This window comes from Lynx rufus, unplaced genomic scaffold (assembly GCF_022079265.1).
Source record: "Lynx rufus isolate CCGP_SWC_20201006 ecotype Redwood Valley unplaced genomic scaffold, mLynRuf1.p SCAF_18, whole genome shotgun sequence".
Classification (NCBI taxonomy): domain Eukaryota; kingdom Metazoa; phylum Chordata; class Mammalia; order Carnivora; family Felidae; genus Lynx; species Lynx rufus.
Window position 1 is genome coordinate 37,561,399 of NW_025814832.1, and position 24,296 is coordinate 37,585,694.

The 24,296-nt window shown below is 45.3% G+C and overlaps 1 protein-coding gene across 3 annotated transcripts in view; it reads left to right on the forward strand.

Moving 5' to 3' along the window:
• The window catches only part of PITPNC1 (phosphatidylinositol transfer protein cytoplasmic 1), a 257,331-nt gene that overhangs the window by 62,513 nt on the left and 170,522 nt on the right, over positions 1 to 24,296 (forward strand). The window contains exon 1 of one of the 3 annotated variants that reach the window (XM_047081562.1): positions 746 to 1,017. The exons of 1 other annotated variant lie outside the window; for it this stretch is intronic. In XM_047081562.1, coding sequence (XP_046937518.1) covers positions 814 to 1,017 — 204 coding nt within the window. In that variant the 5' untranslated portion in view covers positions 746 to 813. Of the gene's footprint in view, positions 1 to 745; positions 1,018 to 9,037; positions 9,086 to 24,296 lie in introns of those variants that run through there. One more of the 3 variants, XM_047081563.1, reaches the window with a different exon arrangement.

Below are 24,296 nucleotides of genomic sequence, written 5' to 3' on the forward strand. Positions count from 1 at the left end.
TTGGTCAAGTGTCTGATTCTTGATTTTGGCTCAGGTCATGATCTCACCATTCATGAGATCGAACCCCGCATTGGCCTCTGTGCTGATGTCGTGGAGCCTGCTTGGGGTTCTCTCTTTCCCTCTCTCTCTGCCCCACCTCTGCTTGCCCTCTCTCAAAATAAATAAATAAACTTCAAAAACATTTTAAAAATTGGTGACATTGTTTTGTCATTATTTCTTTTACTGCACGGGCCTAGTAATAGAGCTCTCTGTTTTCCTCCCTACTTTCTCCCAGCTTTCCCACCATCCTTCTCAATTTGTCCTTTGTCAACAGGACAGAAAAAAGAGGTTGAAGTGATATATGGGTATAATCCTCTGTGCACTGCTAAAAAGATAAACTTAAATGAAGTGATTTATTACCTGTGACAGGTATACTGCACCCAAAATTGTCTGTCAAAGTTAGTGCCTCATTGATTTTCCATACTTTCTCTGTCTGCCTCTGGCTTGCCATTGTTCATTAGAGGTGAGTAAACAGTTTAAGGTGGCGGGGTTTTCTCCCAGTCTGGGCACTGTGCTGCAGGGGTTGGGTTAGCCTTTCTTTGTGTTGGAGGGCTCAGGACTTTTGCCTTCAACTGTATGAGAAGGACAAATTCCACCGGTACCTTGGGATGACTCAAACTAGAAGTAAAACATATCCTATACTCCCATTTTGAAAAGGCTTCTAGAATCTTCCTATTTGAGTCAAAGAAATAATAGGCTCAGTAGAATAGCGCAGGATAATAGACAGCTGTAGGAGCAGTGCCTGAGTAGGGCTGGTCTGTATTAGTTGATGATATGGCACATTTGGTGGGAACTAACGAAATGGGAGTCTCTTTTCACTTGAGGGGACCACATGCATATCACGCAGGACATGTGTTTCCTGTTTTTCTCCAAACCCGTCCCACTGTGTTGGAGAGTGACGAAGCAGAAGTCTTCTCAGCAACCACACTTCAGCCTTGGGAGTCAGGCTCAGTGTCCTCCATCTTCAGCAATGCCCAGGTATTGAAGTAGTTGTTTTTAAAATCTTAAAATTTTCGACTCGCATGGACCTCAGATCTTTTCGTTCACCGTTCTAAATTTTTTTTTTTTTTTTCAACGTTTATTTATTTTTGGGACAGAGAGAGACAGAGCATGAACGGGGGAGGGGCAGAGAGAGAGGGAGACACAGAATTGGAAACAGGCTCCAGGCTCCGAGCCATCAGCCCAGAGCCTGACGCGGGGCTCGAACTCACGGACCGCGAGATCGTGACCTGGCTGAAGTCGGACGCTTAACCGACTGCGCCACCCAGGCGCCCCTCACCGTTCTAACTTTATGTAGACTAGCAATCTGAACCCTGCCAAGCATTCGATAGCTTGTTCGTTGTCATAGAACGAGTCAGTTGCGCGGCCAGGATGACGACGTGCCTGTCACCCGTCACCCTTCCTGGGAGGGCTTCTCCTCTGCTTCTCTGGGAACTCTGGGCAGAGCTCGGTTTGCCTGCACGACAGACACACTTTGTGAATTTAAAACCTGTGCTGTTCGTAGCTCTCATCTTTGAAGTTCATTTGCTTGGTTCTTTGATCAGAAAGAGAGTTCTGTGTATTATGGGTTGGAAAGAGTGAGCTTAACTCTGATTTTTCTTTTCTCTTTTCTGTCTTGCGCTTAAGGTATAGTAATCTAGTATAGTAAGGTATAGTGGCCTACTGCTCCATAGTGGGCACTTTCCAAATACATATTGTGCTGGAAAAAAGGCTGCTTTTATGCCAATGGGGTGGAGCCAGGGAATTGATTTATGTCATGTAATGACATTTCCTAACTGGCAAATTTGGTGTGGGAGGTGAAGACGAGTTTGATCACTAAATAGTTACAGTTGACCCTTGGACAATTGCAGGAGTCAGGAGGTATTGACCTCCTCCCCCCACATCCTACACAGGTAGAAATCTACATATAACTTTTGACTCCCCCAAAACTTAACTACCAGCGGCCCACTGTTGACCAGAAACCTTACTGTAACGTAGAGCCGACGAACACATCTTTTGTATGTTATATGTACCTATATACTGTGTTCCTACAATAAAGTAAGTTAGAGAAAGGAAAATGTTGTCTACGGCCATACCACCCTGAACGCGCCCGATCTCATCTGATCTCGGAAGCTAAGCAGGTTCGGGCCTGGTTAGTGCTTGGATGGAGAAAAGAAAATGTTCTTAAGAAAATCATAAGGAAGAGCAAATACATTTACAGTTCTGTACCGTATTTTATTGAAAAAATCTGCATCTGAGTGAATCTACACAGTTCAAACGTGTGTTGTTCAAGGGTTAATAACTATATAGACAAATACATAGATTCTGTTTATATATACACACACGTATATACAGTAATATACTAATGGTATTTGGCATTTTTAATTAAAGTTTTTTTTAAAGTTTATTTATTTGAGGGAGAGAGAGAGAAAGAGAGTGAGCAGGGGAGAGGCAGAGAGAGAGAGGGAGAGAGAGAATCCCAAGCGGGCTTTGCACCATCAGTGCAGAGACCAAAGTAGGGCTTGAATATGTGAGATCATGACCTGAGCTGAAACCAAAAGTCAGATGCTTAACTGACTGAGCCACTCAGGTGCCCCAGCATTTTTTATTTTAAAAATGATAAGCATCCTGTAGTAATTTGTACTTTAAATACTATTACATAGCAAGTAACAGTTTATAATAGCTTAAGGGGGATGAATATTGCTGGACAGTTCTCTCTTTGTACCTCTGATTGACAGCTAGGGGGAGTTGAAAGTGTGATTTGTGTTAGTTTTCTTTTTTCTTTCTTTCTTTTTTTAAAAAATTTTTTAAATATTTGTTTATTTTTGAGAAGGAGAGAGACAGTGTGAGCAGGGGAGGGGCAGAGAGAGAGAGAGGGAGGCACAGAATCTGAAGCAGGCTTCAGGCTCCAGCTGACAGCACAGAGCCTGACACAGGGCTAGAACCCATGAACCGCGAGATCATAATCTGAGCCTAAGTCAGATGTTTAACAGACTGAGCCACCCAGGCGCCCCTCTTTTTTTCTTTTTTAAAGATTTTATTTTATTTTATTTTATTTTATTTTTTTTAATTTTTTAACGTTTATTTTTGAGACAGAGAGAGACACAGCACGAACGGGGGAGGGTCAGAGAGAGGGAGACACAGAATCTGAAACAGGCTCCAGGCTCTGAGCTGTCAGCACAGAGCCCGACGCGGGGCTCGAACTCACGGACCGCGAGATCATGACCTGAGCCGAAGTCGGACACGTAACCGACTGAGCCACCCAGGCGCCCCTAAAGATTTTATTTTTAAGTAATCTCTGCATCCAGCGTGGGGCTCGAACCTACAACCCCAAGATCAAAAGTCACATACATGCTCTACCGACTGAGCCAGTCAGGTGCCCCAAGTTTTCTTGTTTAAATACTTATCTGCCGTACTGAACAATCACTTTTTAATTGAATTTGTGGCATATTTTGCCATCGTATGCATTTGTGGCAACATTGATTCAGCTTTTCCTGAGCCCAAACTACCAGTTCTTACAGGTTAAGCCGGATGTTGCCTTCATGCTGAGATTAGTTTGTGCTTCACATAGTTGGAGGTCTGAGGAAGCAAAATCAGCTTACAGAAGTCCCTCCCTTAGGGTCAGGAAGCACCACAGATATCAGGAGAAGGTACCTGAATGTGTATGTGGTGGTAAAAATGACAGGATAACTTAGGCGTTCATATAAGCAGAGAAAAAAATATATAGACCTGCATTACGTGCATTTTCTTCTCTGTGTTCCTTAGTGGTCTGATTATTCGTGTGGCCGAGATGTAAAATCTTTGAGCTTCTAACATCATAGTTATTCATAAAGGCATTTAGGCTGATGGCTTTCTCAGAACGTTCTGCTCTTCAGGATGGAACTTCATCTATATTTCAACGAATTTCTAAACGGGGGAGGGCAACAGAACATTTTTCCTTTGATTAATTCATTGGCGTTTTAGTCCTCAAGGACTCATATACCGGTGAACTCCAAAAGGAAGTCCGTAAAGGAAGAATCGTAAATTGGAATTGGAACCGTGAAACTTGCCCCATAAAAATCTTTGAGTGCTGTTCTAAATTCAACATCTGAAATATAACGGACTAGGCGAAGATTTATGAAAGCTAATTTAAAAAGCTAATTTAAACTTGTACCCAAGAAGCACAGTCTTAGGAGTTGTGTGGAGTGTTTAGGCTTTTACAAGTTTTAGTCTTTTTACAGTTAACCTGGGTCTTAAGCTACTTTGCCCAGAATCAAGTACTTTAACTTAGCATTACTCCTAGTTAGATCACAGAGGCATGCTTTGCATTCTTGGGCTGTTCACTGGGACTATGCCCTTTGGAAAAAAATTTTATGATTTTAAGATTTTATGTTATCGGATCTATACATCTGTCTTAGAGTCGTCTCCAGAGGCTGACCCAAAGATGAAGACTTGGGGAGGTGATCCTGAGAAGTCCCAGGAGAAATAAGAAAAGGGAGGAAGGGAAGGTAATAGTGTGTGTGGAAAGGATAGGATTTCCAACCGATCCAGTATTTAGGAAATAGCCTTCAAAGGCACTAGGGACGGAGTCTGCCATGATGGTAACACCATTACGAAATCCCATACGTACCTTGTTGAAAAAGACTTGATGAATGGCATAACTCTTTGCCTTATAAGAGATCAGTGAGGGGCGCTTGGGTGGCTCAGTCAGTTAAGCGTCAGACTTCGGCTCAGGTCGTGATCTCACAGCTTGTGAGTTCGAGCCCCGCATCGGGCTCTGTGCTGACAGCTCGGAGCCCGGAGCCTGCTTCGGATTCTGTGGTCTCCCTCTCTCCTTGCCCCTCCCCTGCTTCCACTCTGTCTGTCTCTCAAAAATAAATGAACATTAAAAAAAATTTTTTTTGTAAGTGATCAGTGAGATTGGGCTTGCCAATGTTGAGTTTTTCCCAACTTGGGTACAGGGTGCCCAGGAACTAGCAAAATCAGCCTTTTGCTGTAGAATCTTGTTAGGACACAGGTCTGCCACCCAGGTGTGGCAGAGCCCCTCCTTCTAATGTTTTTTCTCCAACCTGAATAAGGAAGAACCAGGAGGTTCTGGTGGTTAGGGCATCAACTGGGCTTTGGTCTTAAGTCCCCTCTGCTCGGTTCTTCTCGGGGGAGTGCTGGAATCCTTGGGCTGGAAGTTCTCGGCCGGGATCTGCCAGATGCCCCCAAAACTTCACGGAAGCTCAACTCCCAGAGTCTTGCATCAGGAGTTCCCTAGAAGTCAGGCTGTGTGCGGGGAGCTGAGGGGATAGTGTGAGGGTGAGGTAGGGAGAGTGGCAGGGCAGGTGGGGGAAAGCCGAGCTTCAGCCCGGTTCTGGGGGAATTTGGGAGCGTGACTCGTGCTACAGAGCTGGTCTCCCCCAGCGCCCGAGGGTCGACCTTTTGTGCCCCTCGCCCGTGTCAACCATTGATCGGTTGTGGGCCTCCTTCGGCGTAAGTATAACTTCCCGGGAGGAGTGGCTTCCAGAGGCAAAAGGCAATTTCATGGACTTGGAGGCAGATGGGACCCCTCAGCAGTGACACTCACAACAGCCATCCCTGCCGAAGGGGTCCAGGCAGGGCCCTCTGGCATTCCCCAGCAAAGAGACCAGGGCCAGGCTTTGGCCTTTTTCTAGCTCGTCCCCTTTGACATAATTTACCTGTCCTCCAAGTGTCCCTGCTCAGAGTCCCCCCCCCCCCGCCCTCCAAATTCAGTGTCCTCCCCTCCTCCCTGGAAAAACTCCACTCATGGACAGAGTGGGAAGAAAAGTCAGAAGCCTGTGCCTTCTGCACCTGTGGCTTGAGCTGAATCCCACTGGGGGTTCTCTGGCTTGGGGAGGAGTGGGGGGCCCTGGCGCTGGGTGGGAGAAGACGGATGCTTTACTCGTGATCTGTCTTTCAACCACGTTGTACCAGAGTCAACTATATTTAGTTGACTCAGAAGGCCTCAGAAGGGAGTGTTAATTTTCTGCCTCAAACAACCCAGCAACCAATCTACTTTTATTTATTTTTATTTTTATTTTTTAAGTTTATCTATTTTGAGAGAGTTAGAGAGCATGAGCAGGGGAGGGGTAGAGAAAGGGAAAGAGAGCGAATCCCAAGCAGGCTCCACACTGTGAGTGTAGAGCCTGATGTGGGGCTCGAACCCACAAACCGTGAGATCATGACCTGAGCCGAAATCAAGAGTCAGATGCTTAACCGACTGAGCCACCCAGGCGGTTCACAACCAACCTATTTTTAGTAGAAGGTAAGTATTTTTCTCCTGTGAACAGGCTAAAAGGGCTCTGAGGCATCCAAGAAATTCCCCTCCTTTCCCCCCCACCAACTCAAATTTCTTGCCCTGACACAAGACGGGATGAGGAGGGTGTGGAATGGTGAGAGAGGGGTCAGTTGTGAATGGGGTGTTAATTAAATGGCTGCAGTCAGCCATGCTTTTGAAGTGTCCTTGCTCTGTGATTTCTCCAGGATTGAAGGGCTGTTGCAAAATTCTGAATTCTGGAAGCCAGTATTGTTCTTTTGCTAAACCCTCAAATCCCTTTAGGGGTCTAATAGATTTGCCTTGCCTGCACCCCAAATATATTTGCTCCGCAGGTTATTGTCACTAAGGGGTAAACACTAAGCTCTGTATCTTTTTTTTTTTTTTTAAGTAGGCTCCACCCACCGCGTGGGGCTTGAACTCATGACCCTAGGATCAAGAATCCGATGATTGTACCAACTGAGCCAGCCAGGCACCCCGCCCCCTCCGCCCCATCTGTATCTTGATGGAAAATTCAAAATCACAAAAAAAACAACAAAGGTGCCTACCAGCCACACCCGGGGGTGCATGTTGCATTTGGGTATTGTGTCCATAACCTTGACCTAAGGTCTCCGTGACCTTAGAATAAAACCCCTAAAGAGGTCAGCCTGACATTCTAGAAAGCTGTCTTTAGGACATACTCTATCCATTAGAAGTGAGCCATTAAACCCAGCACACGAGAGGGAGGGGCACTAAGCTCTACCTCCTGAGGGGAGGCTATCAAAGAAAGGTTCAGATGTGCTGAAACCACCACAGTAATTAATAAATACTTTCAGAAAGATTCAGGCTCTGCAAGTATCCTAGTTCCCCTTTAAAAACCTTGAACATTCACCAGGAGATCGTGCAGCTATGATTACTGTGGCTGGCATTCTAGAGATTTTCTATTTTCTCTCCTTCCTTCTGTATTTATTATTTGGAATTCCTCTGTAAGGAAGACGTGTCCCTTCTCTTCCATTTATTTATTTATTTATTTATTTATTTATTTATTTATTTATTTATCGATTCATTTGTTTGTATCAGTAAGGACTCACGGATATTTATTTCATTCTTTGGGTGAGAATTTTTGTGTGTGTGTGTGTGTGTGTTTTAAATTATTCTCAAGTTAGTTAGTATACAGTGTAGTCTTGGCTTCAGGAGTTGAAACCAGTGATTCATCACTTACATATAACATGCAGGGCTCATCCTGACAAGTGCCCTCCCTAATGCCCATCACCCATTTTCCCTACCCCTCAGTTCCCCACCCCCATCAACCCTCGGTTTGTTCTCTGTATTTACGAGTCTCTTATGGTTTGCCTCCCTCTCTGTTTTTATCTTATATTTCCTTCCCTTCCCCTATGAACGTGTAAAGTTTTTCAGATTCCACGTATGAGTGAGATCACAGTATCTTTCTCTGACTTATTTTGCTTAGCATAATAACCTCCAGTTCCATCCGCCTTGTTGCAAGGGGCAAAATTTCATTCTTTTTCATTGCCACATAGTATTGCATTGTGGATACATCCCACTTTTTCTTAATCCACTCATCAGTTGATGGACATTTGGGCTCTTTCCATAATTTGGCTATTATAGATAACGCTGCTATAAACAGTGGGGTGCATGTGCCCTTTCGAATCAGCATTTTTGTGTCCTTTGGATAAAAACCTAGTAGTGCAATTGCTGGGTCATAGGGCAGCTCTATTTTTAATTTTTTGAGGAACCTCCACACTGTTTTCCACAGTGGCTGCACCAGTTTGCATTCCCAGGGACAGTGCAAGAGGGTTCCCCAAGAGTTTTTTTTATTTTAAATATTTTATTTTTAAGGTATGTCTACACTCAGTGTGGGTTTCGAACTCAATGGCCCCAAGATCAAGAGTCGGACGCTCAACCGGACTGAGCCACCCAGGTGCCCCCTGAGAGATGTTTTTGAAATAGGAAAACAGCCTCTTTGAATCAGGTGGAGGGAGGTGGTAAGAGTGTCAGTGCGGATCAAGAGCACATGGGGGATGGAGCGAAGTTCCTGAGAAGGTCAGCAATGATGACATTCAGAGGGGAGGCCTCGGTGAAAATGAGGGACACTCTGTTCTCAAAAACAGGGACCAGGAAAGACTGGACGGCCAATTTTGACGTCAGGAGGGAGTTCCCATTAATTAGCTTTTGTCTTCTCAGTCAATTGGGAAACTGACTTTTGGAATTTAAATTTTCTTGGCCCCAATTCTTGGCCTCCAGAGAAGGGTTTCTCAACCGCTCCATTCTTGACAGTCAGACTGGATCATTCTTCGTTGTGGGGGTTGTCCTGTGCCCACAAGATGCCAGCAGCATCCTTGCGTCCTCCCCCAGTGTGACCACCAAAATGTCTTCAGTGCCACCAGCGGTCCCCTGGACAGCAACATCACCCCTGGCTAAGAACCTCTGATGTAAAATAACTTACACAGAAGTCTGGCAACCCACAGGATTCCTGATCTTAACCTTCGAAAGACTAAGACGAGGCATTCACCTCTAAGTTCCCGCAGAAAGAACTGAGCTGTCCCAGCTGGAACGCTCGGCTTTGTTGCCATTGGTGAAGCGGGGCCCTGTTTCCTTGGGGATAGTGGGTGTTCTGAGCACACAAGCCAGATGAATCAAGAGGAAACACAGTTCTGTTTCTCAGAGCGTCTTTGCTTCTGAAAAGCGTTGTTGCGGTTAGAGTTTTGCTTCACGGTGGAGGGTTGTTTTGCTTTCTCTGTGGTTTCTATGTGGGCCGAGAGAAGCAACTTCGTTGTTATGTCACATGGGGACATAGAAGCTGTTTCACAGGTGAGTTTCCAAAAGCCAGTTTGTTCTAAAAACCGACATGACACTTAACCTAGCTGGGTGCGCATTGGTTGCTGGTACAGTTGTTTCTTAAGAGAGCTGGGGATGTCAGGGACTCTGAATTCCTTTAAGGCACTCATTTTATTTTTTTAATTATTATTTTTAATTACTATTATTTTTTAATGTTTTTATTTATTTTTGAGAGAGAGAGCGCACGACCGAGGGAGGGGCAGAGAGAGAGGGAGACGCAGAATCCAAAGCAGGCTCCAGGCTTTGAGCTGTCAGCACAGCACCTGATGTGGGGCTCAAACCCACAAACCACGAGATCATGACCTGAGTCGAAGTTGGACGCTTAACCAACGGAGCCACCCAGGCGCCCCGTGGCTCTCATTTTATTATCCAAAGACGGCTTGCATTTTGGCCTAATTTTTTTTCACCTCCAGTAAGTTTTTAACAGCATTTCCAACAGCAAACATGACAGAGATTAAGGAACCAAGCCAAGGCTAAGGCTCAAACGACCTTGTGCGACCGCTGATGCCATCTGTTGGCAGCTGGCAGAACTGATGCCCTTCGGAGTTCTGTTCATTGCACAGAAAGTGGAAAGTTGGCTGCAGGGTACCTTCCTTGCAGCCTGGAGCTGTGGATCAGAAGGATAGGACATAGGACAGGGGTGGAAAGGAAGGGACCGTGAGTTTGCTTTATAGGTCCTGCATGGGCCATTAGTTGTTGGCAGGAATCCATATTTGAAAAAATTTCAGAACTTTTTTTTTTTTTTTAAGTTTACTTATTTATTTTGGGAGAGAGAGAGAGAAAGAGAGAGAGAGAGAGAGAGAGAGAGAGAATCCCAAGTAGGCTCCACGCTATCAGTGCAGAGCCTGATTTGGGACTCAATCTCACGAACTGAGATCAAGAGTGGAGGCTTGACAGAATGAACCACCCATGCTCAGTACTTAAATGTACTAGCTGGGATGCCATTGGGACCTAGAATCCATTTATGAGTCAGTTGTCATCTAAGAAAGTTACGGTCCCAAGGCATTGGCCTTGGGGGGGTTAACAGAACAGCAGGGATGACCCTTAACTATAACAGTCTCCTCCAGAGCCTTAGCACATGGCCCACGCTTGTGGAATTTGATTAGTCAGGGACACTCTGAACTCCTCACTTTAATCAAAGAAACTGACACACTATCATGTAAAATAAGTATCATATTATATCTCTCTTCGTTGTGTTTTCAAATACTGTATGTTTGTGTCTATACCAATCCATTTCGGCCAGCAACCCTTCTTGGATACAAAACCGTGATTCCCAGACACTGGGTTTCCTGGGTCCACAGATGCCATTAAAAATGAAAGCCAGAATGAGTCCAACCAGTGGATACCCAGCCCTGACCATACGTAAGAATCACCTGGAAAACGTAAAACATCCCTGAGGTTGGCCTCCCTGCCGTCGGTACTGATTTAATTCCCCTGGAGAAGCCCTGGGTCATGGGTTCCGCTTTTGGAACCACAGTGATTCAGGCGCGCCGCTCTTCCTCAAAGTGTGGTCTGCATTTGGAACCTTGTTAGAAATGCAGATTCTCAGGCCCCCCTCCCAGACCTTCTGAATCGGTCTGCATGGGAACAAGGTTCCTGGGTGATCCCTGCGCACGGTGGAGTTTGGAAGCACACGGTGTTGCCTCTGAAGAGGGGGGTGTACTGAGCTGCCCATTGGTATCCCCACTGAGGACACCTGTTTGTATTTCATCTTTACCATTCACGGTTTGGGTGGCCTTCGTCAAGGGCCCCAGCTTCCACCTGCTCGGTGGGTGCCGTGGGCGTCCCAGATCGAAGCCACAAGAGAACCCAGGGGCCCTTCTTCTACCCCCACCCAGTCTTGCTCACAGCTAGCCGTTAGAGTGTGTTTCACAGCACTGGTGCCTCACGGCGTAATCTCCAAACCCAGACTCCAGTCTGTGGGTTACCTCTGGGCTCTTCCTGTTGAGACTGATGGTGCGTCAGTGCCGGCTAAACCCGTGAGGACAGGTTGAACCTGGGTGCAGCTCCCCAAGACTCTCCCTCGATCTCTAGCCTAGAAGCCGCCTGTGTTGAAAAGGAGGGAGGCAGCGCCTCTTTGTTCCTTTCTGTTTTTCTAAATGTAAACGTTGGTGTTTGAATATTTGAATGAAATTAAGGCTGTGGGGGCATCTGGGAGGCATCTGACCTTACAAACAGGCTTCATCCCGGTTGGACTTGGGGTTCGGATGAGGGGCCTCTGGGCCGGGCAACCCTCTTCTGATCCAACGAATCCATCCATCGTCTTTCTAAAAGAGATCTTTTTTAGTTTGTTTCTTAAAACGCGATGCTATATGAGAGATCTTTTCTAAATCTGTAGTTTCATTTTGAGTAGTGCCTAAAAGAGACACTGAAGTCCCTGTTCAGCCTTTTTTGGGAAACGGAGATCCTTGGCTTCTTTTCTCTGCCGTCTTTGACAACAAGCCCTCTGTGATGAACGGCCATTCGAAGCCAGGCAGGGCTGTTTTGTCGTCTTCTCCAAGCTTCTCCCCCCCCCCCCCCCCCATCTCCTGTACCTCCTGCAAAGGAACAAAACCACCAGAACAAACCAAACTTGGAGGAACAAGGGAGGCTTGTCCCCATTCGTGAAATCCCTTCAAAGGGTATCACTGAAAGAGGGTTGCTGTGGCTCTCTCTTTCTGGAAGCTTTGGGAGGTCTCCCGCAGATCTGATCTGGAGAGACTGGAGTGCTAATTTATGCACAGAAGCCATTCATTAGTCGAGTGCCAGTGATTGCCAGTCGGTTACCATCCCTCCGAATTCAGGGCTTTTGAAAGGACCCCAAGCGGGGCTTGTGGCTTTTCCTTCAGTCCTTTTCTCCATGCTTCTTCCTCCTCCCGCCTGTCTGTCCTGTGCTGCCCCTCTGCCCTCCCCAGTGTTTCTCTTGTGTTGCCCACAGCAACCCCAGCAGTCGGTCCTGGAGTGGAGGGAGCAGGCCTGGTTACCTGGGAGTCTAGCAATGGTTGCTCAGCAATTCAGTGGAGCCACACAAAGGAACAGGTTTCTGTGCAAATCTCCCGGTTCAAGCCCCCCCTCAGCGGCTCCCCAGCCTTGCTGTGCCTGAGAGCCCTGTTTCTTCTGTCACCTGAGAAACCAGTTACAGAGACACCCCTGCCTCCCCTCTCCCAGGCATCTGTTTACCAACAGTGCTTCGTAAACACTTTTAACACCTTTCCTTTGTGCCCACACTTCTCCTACACACACACACACACACACACACACACACACACACGCACGCGCGCGCGCGCATGTTCCCTAGTGTCTCCTACTGCCGAGGGTGTTACTGAATCTAATGTCGCTCTAATTGAGTCGACAGACAGACTGGGGCAGAGTTAGCCAACGGCCACCCATGTGGCCAGCAGGGCTGTTAAGGTTTTGCTCTTTTGCTCTTTTACCACAAGAAAGCGCTGTGTCAAAAGGAAGTGCCCAAGTCGTCATGGAAATAAATGATCAGGCGGTGGCAGCCAGATTAATCGAGCCATCCTTAATTTGAGGGGGTGGGGAGCAGCTCTTCCACTAATATATTTAAATCTCAGTTGACAAATGAGCACGAGGTGACTTGAATCCACTACTTATTGTTGTGATTCTTTTGAACCTCATTTAGTAAACTTTCTTTCCCCTGGAAGACAGTAAAACTCCCCCAAACCAAGGAGGTAAAATGCTGAGAGAGCAGACCTAAGAGAGCGATTTTTTTTTTTTTTTCCTGAAGGAGAGAGAAAAATAAATTCGGAAACAAAGTAGTGTTCATTACTTCTATCTTGCCTTCTGATTTCTAAGTGTGCCCGCCGGCCCCTTTAAATTCCAAGGACCGTTATGTTCTTTGAGATATTTGTCAATGACAAGGGAGTATGCTTTGAGTAAAGGCATTTTCTTCTGCAGTGTTCATTTCTATTTCAGTGGTTTTCTCCAGTACTTTTCTTTAATTAATACTGTTTATGCTCACTGATGAATAATTCAGAGTCATACAAGCAACAGATGTCAGACGATTCAAAATGACTTTCCCTGAATTATTTATTATTTCTAAAAAAGTAACAGGTTTGTTGAACAAGTAATTGGCAACACAGATGTAGATCAAGGTTTGTCAGCAGGAAACAAGGTCTCCTACTGCTTTTCCTTTTGTTCATGTCACTAACGAGGGCGACACTGAATAAGGGGAGTTTGGCTGATACCAACTCGTAGGGGGTCATTTATTTATTCATCCTGGGTGCTGACCGGGGAGCTGGAACCATGTTTAGTTTCCCAGTTGTCTATGGATGTCAAAACATGAAGGGGAATTCATCCAAAAACATAATTAATGAATGTAGCCTTGCAAACACCTATCAGACAAAAACTTAATATACGTACCCAGAAAGAGGAAACATCTTTGTTTGCAAAGATATGTCAAGAATAGAGACCTAGGGGGAAGAAACAAACTGACAGATACGTGAAAGTTTATGTATAATAATGTTCTCTGCAGTGTTGTTTACACCAGAATTTTAAAAAGGGTCCGGAGAAAAAAAAAGCAAATGTCCAACAATGAAAAATTAATTAAGGGGCGCCTGGCTGGCTTAGTTGGTGACGCATGTGATTCTTGAGGCAACAGGTTGTGAGTTTGAGCCCCACATTGGTAGGAGTTATTTTAAAAATAAACTTACAAAAGTATGGTTTTGAAGTTTTTTTGATGTGGGGCGCCTGGGTGGCTCAGTCAGTTTAGCGTCCAACTCTTGATTTCAGCTCAGGTCACGATCTCATGGTTCGTGAGTTCGAGCCCTGCCATTGGCAGATGGCTCCTAGCTGACAGTGCGGAGCCTGCTTGGGATTCTCTCTCTCTCTCTCTCTCTCTCTCTCTCTCTCTCTCTGTCTTTCTCTCTGCCTCTCCCCTGCACGTGCATATGCTCTCTCTCTCTCAAAATAAATAAATAAACTTTAATAAAAGCTTTTTAACGTGGTTATCTTGAGTAAGTGTTTCTAGACCCACTTGGAAGACAAACCACAAGCATACTAGTTTTCTTCCCCCTTGGTTAGAAATTTTTCTGTCTTTCATAGACTTCTGGCAATCATATGATCTATTACCTTCTTCACGATAGGATCAAATGTTGCATATCTTTTGCCTCGCATCAGATTTTTCAAGTCTGCAGAGTTCCAGCTAATAAAACAAAACAAACCCTCCAGAAGTCAAATGGAGGATTGGGGCCCATTCTTTAACCCGCCCCAAATACAGTCCCTAAAACCCACTGATATCCAAATACCTGTGATTTGATATTTCGCTGACAGTCCGTAAGATGCAAGAAAGTAGTTGAAGGGGAGGACAGTAAGAACCATTTGGTGCTTTGGTGGTTTTGTGCAGGTAATACTTTCACAGTTCCTGACTCATGGGGTGGTAGACCAGGAATGAGATGAAGGGGGAGCGAGGGCGCCATCTCTGTTTTTTTTTTTTTAATGTTTAAAAAAATATTTTTAATGTCTTATTATTTTTGAGAGAGACAGAGAGTCAGAGTGTGAGCAGGGCAGGGGCAGAGAGAAAGGAAGACATGGAATCCAAAGCAGGCTCCAGGCTCTGAGCAGTCAGCACGGAGCCTGAGGTGGGGCTTGAACTCATGAACCGCGAGATCATGACCTGAGCCGAAGTTGGACGCCTAACCAAGTGAGCCACCCAGGCACCCCTGTCTTTTTCAAACTCTTATTCAGAGCTCTGAGAGTGGCACTCGCACAGTGACAACAAAAATAAAATATTTCCTTATTATAAAGCGATCAAAGAACTGAAAAACAGTACAGTAAAATAATTTTCTTAACTGACGTTCTTTTGACCAACATTAAGATGGATTGTCTCTTTGGGGACATGATTCCGGTTCAATCATTGCAAATGTTTTGGGAGATGTTTTATGACTTCTGGTTTTATTGATTTCAAAGACTGTATGTACGTCTGCCCGTCCACGCATCCCCCACCCACCCAGCTGAGAGCAGAAGGGGCGAATGGGAAGTTTACAGAGAGGGGCCAACCGCCTGGATTGGTAGGTAGCCTGAGGGGACTTGGTACTTTACGTTGTGCTTTTTCTGCTTGAAAAGCATATTGATCTCAATTTTCAAAACACAGCTCGGTTTGTAGCTGAAGAGGAGTAAGTTTTATAATGTTGCCGACGCTGTTGGTTGTCGTGGATTAGCCATGCTCTCTATGCTCTCTTCATCCCTATCAACCGGTTTCTTTATCCCGTTTTCTTACCCGTGCTATGGGCACCGCACCTACCTCAGAAGGTTGCTGTCAGAGTCCTGGATACTCATGCTAATGCTTACTTGCTAGCTCAGCCTAATTAAGATTTCTGTTAAGCTTGAGATAATTTGTAGCCAGTGTCTTCCAGATGAAAAACAGAGGCCTCTGGTGACACATTTTGTTATTCTAAATTGGGACCATCCTGACTTTATACCCAAGAATTCATCTTTAGTTCAGTCATCACGTAAGCTGGTGTAATTCTCTAGGGGCGGCTGTCATTATTAATTTATATCTGACCTGGTTCTGAAAAAAAAATACTTAAGGCGGTGGAACCCTAATTTAGGACTTAGTGGTTCTTGCTTTGCCCATTAGTCTGGACCCGTGAAACCAAAATTGTATTGTTATTGTTATTTTTTTAATGTTTATTTACTCTTTGAGAGAGAGAGTGAGAGCAGGGAAGGGGCAGAGAGAGGGAGACACAGAATCCAAAGCAGGCTCCAGGCTCTGAGCTGTCAGCACAGAGCCCGATGCGGGGCTTGAACCCATAGACTGCGAGATCATGACCTGAGCTGAAGTCGGACGCCCGACCAACTGAGCCACCCAGGCGTCCCCCCCAAAAAAAATTTTTTTTAAGTTTATTTAATAAGTATAATCTCTACATTCAATGTGGGACTCAAACTCATGACCCTAAGATCAAGAGCTGGACACTGCACTGAGTGAGCCAGTGAGGTGACCCAGGACCTATGAAAATATTAGAACGATCCCCTAAGAAAGCAGACTCACAATTAATGGCAACTTCAAACGTCATGCTAAGTCCTAGGGTTTCTTTTGACTCTCGGACATTGTGTCAATGCAGGTGATTACGACTAGTCTTCCCATCTTACAAATGGGGAAACAGAGACTCCGAGAGACCCATGACTTCTCTCAGTAGTTAGTAGTGTGGTCACAGGGTACCCACTCCCAACCCCTTGGCTGCATCCTGTGTGTGTTTGTCAGTTTCCCGGTGGCTGTGCTACTGGGAGCATCTGTCGTGGGCACAGTAGGAAATGTGTGGAGCGTGTTGGAAAGCGTCCGGATTTTCATCTGGATTTGTGGATTTTGTAACAGGGTGTCTGCTGGGTGGTGTGCTTGGGTAGAGCTGGCACTCTACCTCAGCGGACGGGTATTTCTATCAGAGAAGAATGGACTTGCCAAGTCAGTTTGGAACATCAGGAGTTGAAAGACATTGCAACTACGAAAAAAAAAAACATTATTAAAGATGACTCTTAAGATGTCAAGAGGGAAAAGAAAATGACTTCTTAGGTCAGAAAAGCGAAAGCTATCGTGCTGGGCGAGCCACGAGCTGAGGGATGGCTTCTCAAGGGCGGCTTAAATGCATTAGATTAGTCTGCAGTGTGGATTAAGGGACTGCGGGGATTTAATAACTTGTGTATGAGAGAAGGGCCCTGCAAATGTTACACTGTCATAAAAATGTAACCCTTCTAATTGAATTTAGAAGCGATATTAAAATTATTCTTTTGGTGATGCTTCCTAGATGTATTAAATAAAATATCAAGAGTCACAGTTGATTAAGCTGAAACTTAAACATGCGAGAGTTGTTTACACATGAAATTCTGTTGCTGGGGGTTATTTTGATTTTTTTTTTTTCTGAAATATACTAAGAAATTTCTCCTTTTACCTAATTTATGGTCACTCCGCTGTTTCAGGGTCCCAGAAGATGCTCTCAGAGTCTTGGCAGTGTTTTGGAATGTAGTATATTATCTTAGTGTTGGGCTATGTATATAATGAACACTTTATATATAGTGATGGTGGGACTGCATGAGCTGAATTCTCTCTTAAGGGCAAAGGAAGGGATAGACTATTATTAACTTACATATGGTGCTTGGCATGCCTTTAAGGAAGTAATGGTGGAAAACACACCTTTTTTTCCTCCTGTGGCCATACGTCGTTTGCTAGCCTTATGTCTGCGCCCCAAGACTTAATGAGAAGATGACTTTGACCGGAGGTGGTTACCAGTGTGCCACTGGGATACTGCTGTCCATGAACTTCGTGAACTTCGTGGATCCATAGACTCCAGAGAGCCTTGTAGAAATCATGAAGCATGAGTGGCAACTGTGAGCGAGGGGGGTCTTCTCCTTTCCACCTGAGGACAATCAGATGGGGGCAAACACGAGTGTAGGGAGAGGCAGGGAGATAGCATTTTGAACCCAGACATGTAAGGAGGACTATAGTTGACTGACAGGTGTCTGTGCTTTAGGAGCAGGGAAGGTGGTGGCGATTCAGAGGCAGGAAACCCTCACCCTTCAGGCTCTCTTCCAGAGTCCCCAAAGTTGTATGTTGTATATTAAAGAGTATTGTGGCATGTATTCCTAAATACCTACATAGAAAAAAACGTATACGAGCACAGGTTAGACCTCAGAACACATGAGTCACACCATTCAAGGTAGATTTCCCTTTCCCTCCACGAACAAGAGCCTCCCGCCTTTTCTGTTATTGCTCAAATTTAGAGAAATTTCTTTTATTTTGCAGAACTTTATGCCAAAGAAACCAGTGAGTGTTTTCCTGTGTCTGTCTGAGCTCAGTGGAAGGGTGTCCAAGGACTTAATCCAACTCCCATTGAATGATTGGCTTCTGGCAGAACTGTTAATTTGCAAACTCTTAAGAAAGAGGAAAGTGTACATTCTTCCAGCTGCTAAACTTTGTGCTTCATGGTGAATCATTGGGACAGACTTTCTCGGCCGAGTGGGAGAGCTGTTGTGGGGCCCCGGGTTTATTTAGACACCTGGCCAGAGCTCAGACACATGTGCTTGGTGACCGGCCTCTAGGGCTGACGTGCCTTCCCCTAGAAGACATCTTCATATGTCATTCCCTGTATAGGATCATCACAGACTGCTGATTGAGGGAATGAGTTAGGATCACTGACCAGAGAACACCTGCCATGTTTTTCTTCTGCCTGTCTCAGGGATGTCCGTAAAGGAGAAACCTTACTCGCTTGAAAGCTTCGGATTGCCAGGCAGCTCCGAGCAGTCGCTAGAGGCGTTTTCTCCTTGCTGGGGTTTTTCTTTGCCTCTAGAATACTGAGCCGAAAGGAGGGAAAAGAAGAAAGACAAGCCCCTCTTTCAAAATACGTCGAGTCGATCCCTATCAAAGAGAAGACCTGAGATTTCTCAACTCACAAATTAGGTGGGACTACTGCATCTGGGAATTAGGACTAGGCCCCATATGGAGTTATTTGGGAATTAATCACCAGTTGGCTGATCCCAGACGTGGAGCACATCGGAATTCACCTCGTGTTGTTTGAAAGTTGGCAACCTGCTTGTTACATAACATGGAACGCAAGGCCTGCCAGCCGGGCCTCCACGTGCCCTGGGGGATTTGCGAGGCTTTATAACTCTTTGTTGAGTCAGCCAGGCCTGCCAGATAGATTCCAGGGGCCTGGGGTATGTCGGACGCCGACCTCAGGCTTCGCAGTTTAACAGACGATATCTCTGCCTTTGGGATTTTGTCTTTAGCAACTGCCGCGAACACCAGAGAGAAGTAAATGAGGGACATGACATGGGCTCTTTTTTTTTTTTTTTTTTTTTAATTTTTGAATATGTGTTAAAATATGCATAACAAAATATACCCCCTTAACTACTTTTAAAGGTACATTTCAGGACACGTGGGTGGCTCAGTCAGTTAAGCGTCTGACTCTTGATTTAGGCACAGGTCATGATGATATCGTGGTCATGAGATTGAGTCCTCCATTAGGCTCCACGCTTAAAATTCTCTCTCCCCCCCCTCTACCCTTCCCCTACTTGCATGCATGCATGCACTCTCTCTCTCTCTCTCTCTCTCTCTCTCAAAAAAGTACATTTCAGTGGTATTAAGTACATCCATTTTGTTCTATTGCTACTGCTACTATCTGGAGCATTAATAATTCTGTACCCATTGAACACTAACTCTCCATTTCCCCTCTCCCCAGCCCCCCAGCAGCCACCATACCCCTTTCTGTCTCTATGAATGGGACTATTCGAAGTACCTTATGTACGTGCAGTATGGACCCTTGTGGCCGGCTTATTTCACTCAGCATGACGTCTTCGAGGTTCATCCATGTAGCCTGCGTCAGAATACCCTGCCTTTTCCAGGCCAAATAATATTCTATCGTATGGATATACCACATTTTGTTTATCCATTCATCTGTGCACAGGTAGATGGATTGCTTCCTCCTTTTGGCTGTTGTGAATTATGTTGCTGTGAACGTGGGCATACAGATATTTCTTTGGGTCCCTGCTTTCCATTCTTTTGGATATGTGCCCATAAATGGAACTGCCAGGTCATATGTAATGGACTCCTTAAAAAAAGAAGAAAGAAAAGAAAACAGAGAAAGACAGTATAATGACAGTGTGTGACTACCTTCAGAGGACAGGACTTGATGGCTTGCTCTGTTTCCTTCTCCCCTCGCCTGTAGCCTACATGCCTCAGTGGTAATCAGCTTGGTGGGGGAAGCTGGCCTTGTTTAGACTGAGATTGCCGGTGTAGACCTTCTCAGTTTGACCCTACATCTGATTACCCCGCTAAAGCACAGAGAGATGAACAAAGTAAATTGAAGTCATACAAATGACTCCTCCTGCCTCCTTTTCTTCCTCTTTTCTTTCCTTTTTCTTCTTTTGAGAACTCTGGTTATGGTGTCTGCACATGTGTTTTAGCCTAAACTCCAGTAAATCAGTGGTGCTGCACGTTGCCTGCCCGTTGGAGTCACCTGGTTGTGTACTGACAACTAAACCCTACGTCCAGAGACTCTGAGTTCATTTGCTTTGAGGCCTGGCCTGGGCGTGGGGGTTGGAAGGCCTGCAGGCAAGTCTAATGTGCACCCAGGAAAATGACCACACGTAAATAAATGTTTTCTTCACCCCTCTCTTTATGTCTTCTTTCTGGTTCTTTCTTGTAAAAAAATTTTTTTTTAATCTTTATTTATTTTTGAGAGAGAGAGACACAAAGTGAGACAAAGTGTGAACGGGAAAGGGGCAGGGAGAGAGGGAGACACAGAATCCGAAGCAGGCTCCAGGCTCTGAGCTGTCAGCACAGAGCCCGATAGGGGCTCAAACCCATGAACTGTGAGATCATGACCTGAGCCGAAGTCGGACGCCCAACCGACTGAGCCACCCAGGCGTCCCCTCTGATTATTTCTTTAGACCGTATCTACAGATTTGTAAATCTCAGCCCCAACTTGAAAGTCTTCTAATTGACTTTTTTGCTTGTTTAAATTCATGAGGCTGCATGATGTAATTTTGAATCCAAGAATGAGGAGACCTGGGTCATACTCGTGTATGTCATTATCTAGCCAGGGATGATGAATTACTTCACTTGTCAGAATCATAGCCTTTTCTTCTTCTCCCCCCCCCCCCTTTTTTTTTTGGTCTTGTCTTCAAAATTAGAATATGGATCAGCATCTGATCCATAAAGAATGAAATTAATGATTAAAAGAAGATATCCCCTCCAGCTCTAACATGCTCTGAATGAGCAGGGGGGATTGATGTGGAACAAGGGAGGCTTGTAGTTCATGAATGTGAACTGTGTCATGTTCTAGTAATGAGTAGGAGGATGAAGAACTTCCCCATAGGGCGCTACTGGGAGATCTGGTGCCCCAGAAGCAGCCTTCAGGGCAGTTCTGATCAGTAAATAAAAGGATGCAAAATAAAGATCTCGCAGGATACGTAGTTAATAAAGCAGGAATGTGGTGCCAGGCAGATTGTTAGAGAGTGTTGGGGACGTTTTAAGTGATAGAGGGAACATAGCAGGACTTGGTCTAGTGGAACAGAGTGCCAGAGGTCCCTGTCCCCCTGAAAATTGTCACCTCCTTGCCTCTTGCCACGAGCTGTTTATCATATATCTTCTGAATTCTTTCCAAGCTTATACTGTACAGTTTGTTTCTCCCCTCCTCTGAGCCTATTCAAGGAATATGGATGGCCCAAGTTTTTATGTGTGTGTGTTGGGTTTTTTTTTTTTTTTTTTTTTCCCCTTCTCCAGATTAACACAAGCTAATGCAGTTGGGATACGGTGCCAGAGATGTTAGTGTAGAAAAGCAGAGAATGCACTTCTGTCCTGGACACCTCCGGGCGTGGAATTTTTCTTCCATGGTGACTTCTTAGGCCCATGGGAAAGTAAGAGGAGGTGGCCTCTTGGGGTGGGGGTGGGGGGGTGGCACCTTCTCTGGAACCGCCCCATAGCGTGTGGCCGTCAGGATGACGCAGAGAGGCGTGTGAATACAGCCGGCCGCTGCAGCTGGTGCACTTGACTCTGGGCGGCATGTTCCCAGGAACCCGCAGGACACTGAGGACCGTGAGTGATGTAACCCAGATCTGCCAGATGTGGGAGCCAGCGTGAGTCACGCTGGACGATTCATTAAGAAACGTTTTCTGGGTCATCTGGGTGAGGAGTCCTGGCTCTTTTCCCTGCCATCTGGGGTTGGAGGCACACGTCCACACACCAGGAATCCCCAAGTTCACTAACATCTGTCTAAAATTACAGCCCGGTTCTCTGAGCTGACACGGTGCAGAGCCCAGACTCTCGGATGGTCCCTGCCTTGTAATTTGCTAAAGGATGTCATCACTTTGGGCAGTAGAAGGTGGGGGAACATCACTTGATAAAACCATACATGTGAGTTGCTATGAAGTTTCTGTATATTTGACTAAGATCAGAAGGGGGATGGGATGTTGTGAGAAGACAAAACTCTGTGGGTGCGGGGCCAACAAAATGCCAGGGGTCGTCTTTTTTGTTAGATGCGTGTCAGACACCTCATGGTGGGTGAACAAGTGTATTTCTTTTATTTATTTATTTGTTATTTTTTTTTAATGTGTATTTCTTTTTGAGAGAGAGAGAGAGAAACCCACAGAGTGCAATCAGGGGAGGGGCAGAGAGAGAGGGAGACACAGAATCCCAAGCAGGCTCCAGGCTCCGAGCTCTCAGCACAGAGCCCGACATGGGGCTCAAACTTGTGAGCGCGAGATCATGACCTGAGCTGAAGTCGGACGCTTAACTGACTGAGCCACCCAGGCGCCCCAGAACAAGTGTATTTCTAAAGTGCTTTTTTTCGTTGAGAGAGAGAGTGTGTGTGCACATGTGAGTGGGGGAGTGGGGCAGAGGGAGAGAGGGAGAATCCCAATAGGGCTCTATGCCCAGCGAGCGGAGCCCAACGCGGGGCTCCATCCCATGACCGTGGGATCATGAGCTGAGCCGAAATCAGGAGTCAGGGGCTCAACTGACCGCACCCCCCGAGGTGCCCTAACAAATCTATCTCTAAAAAGTTGTAAGCTGACTTAAAAAAAAATTCCTCACAGATGTGTAGCATATAACCAGAAAAGTGCATGCATGCATTGCTGGCTAAAATTTCACACCCTGTAATGGGTTGAACGGTGGTCCCTGGAAGCCTGTGAATATGACCTTATTTGGAGGGAGGTCTTTGGAGATATGATTAGATAAGAGATCTTGAGATGGGATCGTCCTGGATTCCCCAGGTGGGCCCTAAATCCAATGGCAAGTGTCCTTATAAGAGACAGGAGAGAAGACGCAGACATGGAGGAGAAGGCCACATCAAGACGGAGGCAGAGAAGGGGGAGTTCCAGCCATAAGGAACAGCTGGGGGGCCACCAGTAGCTGGAAGAGCCGAGAAGTGGATTGTCCCCTCGAGCCTTCAGGGGGGAGCTGGTCCTGCTGAGACCTTGAGTTCTGACTTCGGGCTTCCAGAACTGGGAGAGATACATTTCTATTGTGTTAAACAATCAAGTTTGTGGTAATTTGGTATGGAAACTAAGATCAAGAAATAGAATGTTACCAAAACCACAGAAACTCACCTTATGCCTCATCCTGAATTCACACCACCCCGGGGTAACCACTCTCCTGACTTCTAACATCAGAGATAGTTTTTATGTTCTTGGAATTTAATTAAATGGAATCACATAGTATGTAGTCTTCTGTATCAGGTTTCTTCCATTCAACCCTCTATTTGTGTCTATGTTATTGTGTGTGTGATCATTGTTTTGGCCATACAGTACGATGTGAATATGCCACTCTTTACTTATTCTTTTCCTTTTGGGGCCATTTGAGTAGCTTTCCTTGTAGGGCTATTACAAATAGCGTTGTTATGGATTCTGTTATATGGGTTTTTTTGGTGAACACATGTGTTCATTTTTGTTGGTTATATTCTCAAGAGTTGAAGTGTTGGGTCATAGGCTACTTACATGTTCAACTTTAGTAGATACTGCTAAACAGTTTTCGAATTAATTTTTAAAATAGCCAATCACATTCAGAATTCTTTTGTTAAATGGAGACTCCAACAATGAATTCAATAACCATTCTTTAATGGGATATTGTGCAAGAACCAAGTGTTGGACATAGGGTTTTCTAGGAGCAAGGCTCCCCTCCTTAGATCAGAACTCTGCATTCGCAATGAGGAATGCCCCATGTCTCAGAAGAACCCATTACAGGTCTGGGCAATCGTTAGAGCACCCCACTTTCTGGTGTGTCAGAGAAGCTGGGCTCCTGACTGTAAATTTTAAATACACCTCACCCATCAGTGGCCCAGCTGCTGGATCTCCATCTTGAAACTCAGAAATAAATTTGCTGTCTTATGAGACGTATATAAGACATTAATACTTCTTATAAGCCTTATTAACTCCCCTTTCTAGCTTTTGAGTGTGTGTTCTGTAACTTAGGAAGCAATCAAATGATATGAAGCAACCAATAAACAAGTAAATCTGTACATGAAATAAAGAATACATCGTTTCTGGTCGTGACAAAAGCTGAGAAGACAGTCAAGTCAGATGTTGTGGTTGAGTTTGGAGGGAGTGTTCCCGAGCCTTTTTATTTTTTGGCCTGGGAACCTTTTTTTCACTTTGGGAAATGTTGCTTTTGCTGTGTAACTGGGGTTTTGTGAATTCTAATATTTTCTTTCTGGTTTGTCATTAGTTTTACTCATCCTAAGTTTATTAAAAGTAACTG